The sequence below is a fragment of the Oryzias melastigma genome, linkage group LG3 (genome assembly GCF_002922805.2).
Source record: "Oryzias melastigma strain HK-1 linkage group LG3, ASM292280v2, whole genome shotgun sequence".
Classification (NCBI taxonomy): domain Eukaryota; kingdom Metazoa; phylum Chordata; class Actinopteri; order Beloniformes; family Adrianichthyidae; genus Oryzias; species Oryzias melastigma.
Window position 1 is genome coordinate 19,736,047 of NC_050514.1, and position 10,389 is coordinate 19,746,435.

The 10,389-nt window shown below is 39.0% G+C and overlaps 1 protein-coding gene across 1 annotated transcript in view; it reads right to left on the reverse strand.

The window, feature by feature from the left end:
- Positions 1-10,389, reverse strand: part of gse1 (Gse1 coiled-coil protein) — a 164,612-nt gene that overhangs the window by 112,299 nt on the left and 41,924 nt on the right. Inside the window, exon 2 of the mRNA XM_024295295.2 lies at positions 9,599-9,737. Within this exon, the coding sequence (XP_024151063.1) occupies positions 9,599-9,737 (139 nt within the window). The remainder of the gene's footprint in view (positions 1-9,598; positions 9,738-10,389) is intronic.

A 10,389-nucleotide genomic window follows, 5' to 3' on the forward strand; every position in this document is an offset into this window, starting at 1 on the left:
TCAAGGAGACAGTGCTAAACTCAGCCGAGGATCAATAGATCTCTGAGTGTTTGTGCCCCCTCTGCTTCCTTCCCACACTTTCTTTGCCCTTTTGACATCTCTCTATCTATTTCCCTCTCGCATAAACAAAACACACTTGCAGCAACTATAACATATTTGTTAGAATTTCTAAAAGCCTAAAAAACCTTCTAATGTAAAGCACCTGTGCTTAGTGCTGAGCATATGCTTAAATATGACCCCCAACTGCAGGGGATGGGTTTGGTGACTTCAGCTCAGTGGAGCTATATGACAGTATGACAGGCAGATGAAACAAAAGGAAGGCAGTAGGAGAACAAGAGGCAGAGGAAAGGCAGAGAAAACATGCAAAAGACAAAATGCTTTCTTCCCTGGTTGGGAGCATCTCATTTTTTCTCATTAGTCGAGCTCATCAGAGCTTAGAGGATAAAAGGAGGACTCATAGCTGGTATTTTTTTTTTGCACTCTTTCCCTTCTCTCTCTTGTTTCCCTCCCACCATGCACATGCCACCTAATTATTTACACCCTACTATTGCATTGCTACAACAACCACTGCCAGCTAATTAACAGCACGCCTCAACCATGACCCCTACTTCAAGGGATCTGGATGTGTTTGTGTGTGAGATGAAGAGATGGAAGAGGATAGTGCAATTAGTGGCTGTGTGAGAGGAGGTGGGGCAGAATTTAAGACAGAAGAAAACACATGCATGAAATGCAGAGAATAAAATCTGGTGACAGGGGGAGCGTTGAGGAGGAATGCAGAGATGGGAGGATGAATAAGTGACAGCCAGACACTGACAAAACATGATCCTTTTCCTGACATCCCCACATGGGTTTTTTTCTAATAATTTGGGATTTTTGTGCACATTTTTTTAACTGCCATAACCCATTTAGTTTGCCCAAATGTGGCTAGGCTCTTAAACTTTTACTGTACAAAAAATAATGAATATGGAGTCCTTTTAAAAAAAAAAGTGGCACACTGTGGACCATGTTCACACAGTTTTGGTAGAACAGGGTGCAAAAGTAACAGGAAGGAAGTGTTGTATACTGTATTGTGTCCCTTTTTAATGAGAATTACAAAAAAAAAAGAACAGATCAGGTGGGTCATTTTTTTTTCTTGATTTGAAATGAAATGCAGCTCACACAATGACTCAGTTTGCATTGAGTTTGACTGAACCAGCACTCTGCTTACTTGGTTGGCTAAAGTCAGGACACACACAGAAGGATTTGTTAATCATGAGACAAGTCTTCCTTTTTATATCGAAACCACCTGCCCTTTTTGACCACCTTGCCAGCTGATTCAGTGGCATAAACTCTTAGAAGCAAATGGAATAAGAACTTAAACTTTTTGCTTGTAGGAGGACTATTTCACAGGTTTTCTGTGGTGAAACATGCAAATAGAAACAAAGCATTAAACCCAGAGCTGACATAATGTATTTTAGCGGAAAACTCAGATTACAAAAGACTTTTGATAAACTGCATAACAATATATACAGCGCATTGAACAAAAATATAAACCAAAAATAATTTCTACTAAATATTTCTCACAAATCTGTCATAGTGAGCACTTCCAGCATGAAGATGAGGTTTCTGACAGTTGGTGCTGATACGGTTAAGTCATGCAAACCGATTGTTTCTACAGCTGTTTGAGTGTCTTAGATGATCTTAGAGGGGAACGTGCCGCAGGCCATAACAGACAACCGGATCAACTCTATGACACGAAGGTGTGTTCCACTGCATAACGGGAAGTAGTGACCACAACAAATACAGACCAGTTAAAAAAAACAATAAAACAAAAGGGTACAATTCAGAGTGTCCTTTTACTGTGGCTGGTCTAAGGCACACCTGTGCGATAATTATGCTGAATAATCAGCATTTTGATTTGGCACACCTGTGAGGTTATCTCAGCAAATGAGAAATGCTCACTGTGGCAGATTTAAAGAGATTTGACAAAAAATATTATTTTGATCTTTGAGTTCATCTCATGATAAACGGAGGACTTAAAATATGTGTTAACATTTTTTTTCAGTGTAAATTGGCAAAAAAAAAGATAATTCCTCCTCAGTCATAACCATATTACTATATAAAGTCATGTGTTTATTTCTTGAAAAAAATAAAAAAAACATATCTAATGACTATCATTTGAAAAGCATACAGTAAAAATGCTAATATGAAAGGAAGACAGAGGAGAAGAAAGAGTGAGAGTGAAATAGAAGGTTTTGAGGGCAGCGGTGAAGGAGAGAGGCCATGTTCTGTGTCGGCGGTTAACATGGCCAGGGCTAAATTATTCACCGCACTCTGTCACCGTATGCGAGCCAGGGCTAACGTAGACTAAAGAGAGCAGGGTGAATGTGTGTGAAAGAAGGTGTTGGTGAAATAGGGATTCTCATATTGGGAGTGGACTCAATGTTGCCATCCTGTGGCTGGAAGCAGAGACGCACTGCGAGGGCTTTTCTGTTGAAGCCCAGCATGACTATCAGACGTGCTCATTAGGTTTCGGGGCAGATGTAGTTCAGGTTGCTTAAATGAGTTTTATGCAAAACTCTGAACACCTAAAAGTCATTAATATGCAAGGATAGGATATAAAAACGTACTAATATGGTATGTCTAAAACAAATTGCTTCATAAATAAAAAACACTTAGATAAATATGACCTGACAAAAGGACTTAAAAAGCATTAGTGTAGTAATTTATGAATCACTGCTTTGCACGCCAACTTAGATCAAAATGAAAAATCTTTGGCCTTTTGTTGCTCCTAACAGTTTAAATCACATATTTATATTTTTTAAAAAAGCAATAAAAACCCAAGAATGAAAGAACTGTTTTGTGTAGAGGAAGCTGATTTCCATGTAACCTGCTTGTTTACTATGGAAGAGGAGAGGAGAGGTGGTTAGGAGGAGCAGCTGGGCAAACAATGCAACCTCACCTGGAGTCATTTACATGGATTACGTGTGTGTCTGTGCCTGTGTGAGTGTGAGTGTGCGGTTGTTATGTGGAGAGGGGTGTCTCCTGTTGCTGCTCTTTTTCATCTTGCTCCGGAAAGTGCTGTTGGCAGGGAAACCAGAAAGCGACAGGGACACGGGGGACGAGTCAAGGAGCACGGCGTAGGTTAAGAGCCAGACAAAACGGAAAGAAAAGGGCAGAAAAAAAAGAAAAATGTAAAAACATCAGTATGAAAGCTTAGGATCTTGGAGGAGAGTGTTGGGGAACGAGATGGAGGAGGGAGTTAAAGAGGGAAGCCAAAGAGCGTGTGACAGTGCGACCTGCACCTCCCTTCTGACAAGCTTTATTACAGTCCCACCTGCAGAGAGACAGCGGAAAGCACTTAGTCTGAGCCTAGTCGCCTGACAGGGGAGGGTAGCTTGAAGGGAGGAAAGGACATAGAGAAAAATGGAAAAGATTCAAGAGATGGGGAAACAGGCTGGTGGGATAATACGAGGGAAGGACTAACATGATGAAGTCGAAAGAAAAGGGTAGGAATACAAAAAAAGATACAGCTACAACACATATTGGCGCCAGCTATAAGTCTGCCGGCAGTCGGGCTTCATCTAGCTTTAAACACCTGTTTCCTGGCGAATGTGAGGTCAGAGGTCAGAGTCACAAGGTCTCCTGCTAAGTGGTCATCTGTTTTGGGAGCTACTGCTCAAACATGCCTGTAACCCGACCTCAGAGCTTCACACTGAGCATTTAACTCACATCAGGTGCCAAAACCAAACCGTCATGGAGTCCAAAAGAGAACCTATAAATATGTTAATTATTTTATAAAAATGACTTAAAGTTATCAAAAGAAAATGTAAATTACCAAAACATTTGGCATGATCTTCCTTTGTGACAACAGAACTACAGGAGGCTGAAGACTCACTTCAATCAGCTTTTGATTTGTTTTTAAAGCATTTCCAGTGGTCTTTCAAATATGATGATGCTGTTTAGCCAAAATAATTTTTAAAAAGTCACTTTTTAGGACATAATTTCTGCGCAGCGACAGTAGTTTTTCAGAAATTAATCACTGAGTTGTGGATAGAACTGTTGGTGCAGAGTAAGCCTGCCCTGAGTTCCCATCATCCCTGTGTTGACACACTCTCCCACTAGCTTACAGCCTAACATTGGCAATGCAACAAAAATGATGAGAAATATTGGAGCTTTCCAGCAGCACAGTTTTGAACCAAATGCAAGCTCAGACAAAGAAAAAATAGACTGAAGCGGGGCAGGAAACTCGTAGCTGCCGAACATTTTTTCGTCTACTCCTGATTTACAAAAAATTAAAAAAAGAAATACTAAGAATTGATATTTTAATCTTAATTTTCTTTATATATGTCATCCATCATAAGGAAAATGCTACAAGAACATGTAACAAAACCAAAAACATGATGTGGTTATTTCAGCCTTTGACTCATTTATTGACACAGACACAGTTTTGGTTTGATCAGATTTTGCCTTTTTTTCAAATTTGAGTGAGCTGTTCGATTTCACACCCAAAGACATATGGCTCAGCCAATCACTTGCAAAGTACTACTTTCAGACATTTTCCAGCTCTGACTTCACCAGATGGTTCAGGAGAACAACCCATCTGGCATGTCAGGTTAGGTGTGATTGTTTTGTGCTTTAAAGTCGCAAACATTTTTCAAAGTAAGCTTACAGAGTAAAAGATTTACAAGTTCATTGTCCTAATGGAGTCAGCTCTTTTGTGGATGTTTTCGTATTCACGTAAATCCAAACTACTGTCATGACACAACCAACACTCTCTGTCACCGAACATGCTTTATTTTGTATTTTACCTTCTCGTTTGTTTACTATCATGCTTCAGGTGTAATGTAGAATACTATTTTGACAGTATTTCAGGACAGATAAGAATCCCAACACTGTACTGAAACACACTGCATATTGGAGTCAAACATTTGTGGTGAAGGAACACGCTCAGACACTTTAGCTGTCATAATTTAAAGTCTTTTGTGCAATATGTGAGAAGGAAATAATTAAATGTGTGAAATGAAGAAGGGTTTATTACTTCCTGAACTCCGACAGCTTGCATCTATTAGTTTTCCAGCCGGCTGCTGTTTCCAGCGATGAGCTATGGTAAAGTAATGATGTGCTCCAGCAATTGTGTATCTATAGATCTCTCCCTGGGCCCATTCTCTTTGGCTTGCAGGCTCGAGATGGAAAGGCACGCTCAATGTACGGTGAGAGGAAGTGTGAAAAAGATAGGAAAAGAAAGAGACGGAGATGGAGGGGAGGGAGATGAGGTTAAAAGCCTGTTTCTCAGCCTCTCAGAGAGAGGAATGTGTTGGAAAGGGGACAAATCAACCAAGAGTGACTGCACAACAAGGTCAGTGTGACCAAAGCAGAATCTGGACACAAATGCTAGCCTGACATCTAGTGCTGGGGGATATGGGACAAACTGTACATCATGATATGAATTATTTTATATCACAATAGCTGTATATATCACAATATCTGACAATAAAGTATATTTCCAGTTATTCTCTAAAAAAAATTGATTTTAATTTACAGAACTGAATGGTCACAATTGAGAAACAAACTTTTTAGTGCAGCAAAATAAATCAAATGAGAACAGATGTGGCTGATTGACCTTCAAATTTGTTTCAAAAATCAAAGGTATTTAAACGGATTTAGCAAAAAAAATTATTTTATGAAAAACCTTTTTAAAGTGCATACCAGTTTTAAGTTTCTGAGTAGAAAGCAAATTTTTGTACAAAAGTTCAGCAGTTAAAATAAACAAATAACATGTAAACTTTCTTAAATCTGTAATTTTTTAGTGGGACTTTTTCTCATATGGCTTACCTTGTCAAAGACTGCCTGGTCTTAATAATTTGCCCCCACTCTTCCACAGTAGGGGTGTGAATCGTTCCTTAGGTGGTGATCCGATTCAATTCACGAATAAAGCTCAACGATTCACAAATCAAACCACGATTCTCACTTTTTTGTATGTTCGTCAATATTTGATGTCTTTTTGCTGAATTTATGAAAATTGATATTATTTGTATTAAATCACCATCATTTATACTTTTATTTGTGTAATCTTATATTAATTTTTGTGGACTTTCCTTGAGAAGATAAAAGCTTGTTGTGTTAACACTGGCGTGAAAATAGCCTCCTATAACTTACATACTGCTGTCTTCTGCTTATTGTCGGACATCTTGAATCCAAAATCCAACCCAATCACAGACGTACCTCTCTTTTGCTGAAAGAGCTTCTTCTTGGTCTGTTTCAAAGCTGTTAGGCGTACATCTTAGTAAGTAACGTAAAGCATGTAGTGAAACCCGCATAATGTGAATCAAAGAACGAAAAGCAGCTTTACGCTGCCAACGTTTCTTTCCGAAGACTCTCTTTTTAATTTGTCTTTACCTATTTTTCTGTACAGGCAACAGTTGTGCAATTGTCTCGGGCTATTTAATGATATATTTGGTGTAATAATTGATCAAATTATGTTAGAAACTTTATAAACGATAGAGGGGAAATGGCTGGATATACACTATGTGTATCGTCATATCGCCCAGCACTACTCGCACCGATACACACAAACGAACACATTCATCACGCAAATGCAAACAAAGTGAGTGATTAAGTTGGGGCACAGGCCCATGTCCACCCTGTATGCGGCTAATAAGTGTGGCGCTGTGCCAAACCCACACTGGCGCCACACTGCAGAACAGAGCTCCGCTTCTCCAAAATCCTCTGATCACCACATTATTGAATTACTCAAACGAATGAATGAAAACAGAGGTCGCGCAGGTCATCAAGGCGGTGTGACCCCAAGAAAATATTTGTTGTTCGGACGCCGGAATCAATCAATTATTCACTGAACCTGCTCCGTGAGTCTGCAGAAGAGAAGTGGTGGTCTGCTGACTTCATTTCCCTAAATTTTCCTAGTGGTATTTTAATCGCTTATTCCCATGCATACACAAATACTCCTTTCAGTCTGTTTTGCTTGAGAGGAGCTGAGAAAAGCTTGTCCCTGTCATTGGAGGTTACCCTGCCTCCCCCCTCTTACGGATGCCGACAAAAGAAAAGAAAAATAGAAGGAGGTTGAGCAAACAGTGGCCTTTTTTCCTTCTCCTGCACCCATCTACACATCCCCTGTCAGCATCCACGTGTCCTCCTTTTCCTTTTTCAACATCACTCCTGTAATCTCAAAGCTCTTATCTTTTGCATTCTTACCCAACTGAAGCTCAACCTTTTAGTTTCCATCACTATTTGTCACACCAGTACATATATTTTTTTAAAAGCAGTTGTTGTCAACCGAATCTTCTCCAAAATGTCGAGGAAGACATCAAATCAATTCAAACTCATAATAAAATGCAAGTCGCTATAGGGTTTCAGAACGTAACTCTCCAAATTCTCACTGTGGGTAACGGCAAATGTGCCAAACAGGCCTGCAGCCAAACATTCAAAACTGCTAAGTTTGGGTTGAAAACTCATTCATGACAATCCCACCCCCAGCATGAGCAGCTTTAGTGCACAAATACCCATCAGTACACACTGACAGAGATACGACTGTTTTATTTCTTAATGCCAAATAGGAAGAACAGTGAAAAAACGCATGGAAAATCACACATGAAGCCAAATATATGTTTTAAGAGTTTAGTCAAAGAAAAATAAGGTCCACACCATACATTCTTACTTTATTTGTGAGCTATTTTCAGATTGCTGTGTCACACTCAATGAAGCAGAAGGTTTAATTTGGCCTATCACCATTTATTGACTAAGCATCTGTTTTAAACCGCAGCAAATTCACATGTGAAGGGTTCAGCAAATATTTTCATGCATCCGATGATCAGAATTACGCTGGACAGCTCGGATGCCCCCCTCAACTCAGTAAGTTCCCATTATAAGGAGGTTCATGACTGACTGAACTACTAAGATATCTTTTTCAAAGATAAATATAGAAAGATTTCTAATTGGTGTTGTTGAGCTGAGGTTTAGCTGTGGTGATGAATCAGTCCATTTATGAAATGGCTTAAGAACACCTTTAAAGGTTTAGGCACACATGGGTGTGACTGCGTGCCTCTTTGCCACTCTCTTGTGAGCGCCACACGCACATCTTGTGTCATATTTCCAGCCTGAGCGGAGGAAATGGGCCATGTCACGTTAGTGTAAGCTGCAGTGCAGCATGCATGACAGAGAGCAGTTAAATAACTCATGAAAACCCCATTCCCAAGCCACGCCAGACCACTGGATCATTCTGTAGTAGTATGTGCGCACGCCTGTGGATGCTCGTGGCTCTTTTGTTATGTTTGTTGAATAAAGTGTTTTGGTGACTGTGTGAGCATGTTTGAGTATATGCTATAATGCAAATGGATCATTTTAATGACGATTATATGCGCTTCAGAGACAGAATGGACCTCAAGGCAAAACAGAAATTAAAAATGATAAAAGAGCTCTAAAGTGGAAAACACCACACAGGAAAGAATATATACAGGAATGTACACATAAACAATATTCCAACAGCCAAAGGATGAAAATTTCAGAATCCCAGTTTTAACCCTGTGTAACCATTAGCATGATCCAGATTTTCCTTAAAAACCCACTGTGTATAACTTGATCCAAGTTTCTGGCCTGTAGTTCAACATCCTTCCACTAGGGGCAGTAGAAGGGCTTTCCCTGCTCATTTAAAAAATGGCTGCCTCCATGAAATGCCATAAACACATTTGGCGGGAAAAGTTTTACCGATTTTTCAAAACTTTGTGGAGAGAATAACTTACGTGCTGTTATTTATACTTTATGACTACTTGCTTTGTTGAAAGAATGGACATTTTGTTGATAATTAATTCTTTATAATAAAATTACACCATGTTAAAAATGCGTAGATCGAATTTCAGATATTAAGTAAATTAGACCTTTTTTCCTGAACACATTTTTGCATCTTAACCTAACATTGTTGTCCAACATATTATAAAATCCAAATTTCATTTTGTAAAAAAGTTTTTTTTTTTCATTTTTTTATGTAGTGAGCTTTTCATTTTTAATTTGAGACATGTGTAAACTGTGTATCTATTCTGAATATAAATACTGCAAGTCACAAATCAATCAATTTACCATAAATTGAAGTAAAACTTCAACTTTTTCCAAAACTATTACAAAAATGATAAAAAAAAATTTGCCAGCATCCTGGAGTTTCAGTGTGACTTTTTTTTATCTGTTTGATAATTTAAAAATTAAGAGCAGTTAACAATGCATTCAAATAATTCTGAAGGGATCAAATCATCTGTACATTTGCTAAACAAACTGCAGGCAAATCACTAAGCCAGAAATCGACAGCAGAACGAGCAGGTGAATTGTGATCCAACAGGCCAGAAAATGACGAGTTTGCCTAGTTTGTTTAGAAAGGTGATGCATACAGTATACTGGGTGACCTAACCACACTCATTCCAGGGGGTCTCATTGTTTACTTTGTTTTAAGTCAAAATATGCATTTTACATGAAAAGAAAGAAGTGATAAGATGCCTACTATAGGTGAAGTGAAGCAGGATTTATTTGTAGGTAAAACACAATTCTACTATAGAAATGGCAGCAATGGCCAAGACAAAAAAGAGGTAAAACATATTAGAAAGGCATCTGTACTTACTGGAAGGTGGATGATCGACTCTCTCGGCCTCTGAGCTCACTGGGCGGGAAGGAGTGTTTTCACCTGCAGATTGAGAAGGCCCCAAACCTGGGTCTGCGTCTTTAGTGGCCCCAGCTGAACTCGAAGTCACAGTTTTTACCTAAAAAACATGAAAGCAATAAAAAAATATTGTTATTTACTTTTCTAGAAAAAAGATCTTGCAAAAATATCTATTCCTTAAAGAGAGAATAGTTCATGACTCAAAAGTCACATTCACTTATTGAGTTTTGAGGGATTAACTGACTTCTAAAAGCAGTGATTATTTATTCTTTACCCTAATTTCTGATCGACCACAGCACAATGGTGACTTTCAAATACTCTTCACTGTATTGGTTAAAGTAGAAAAAACGAGCATTTAAGTCAGTGTTTTAAATGGGAAAAATTGCGAATGTTGCAAATATAGCAAACACTTGGAGCTGTTTTTTTTTGTCACTGGTGGAACCATTTTTAGCTGCTGTCACCGCATTCACATTTCTGCTATAAAAAGATTTCAACTAAAGCTGATGCAGCTCGGTTGAAGAAGTGTCCCTTTCCTGAAGCGATATAGCTGCAAAACAGACAGCAAGAATCAAAGATGAAGCTGCACAGACAGAGACAGACTTTGCGTGACAGACCGAGCCAACTCGCATGTGCTCCAGCCCGCTCGCTTCCACAACAGAAAGTGGGAAGATAGATGGGATGAGACTTGAGCGGAGAGACAAGCTGACCGTAAAAAGCGGAGGCAGAAGCAGAGGGTAGCTGTCATTTAGGAG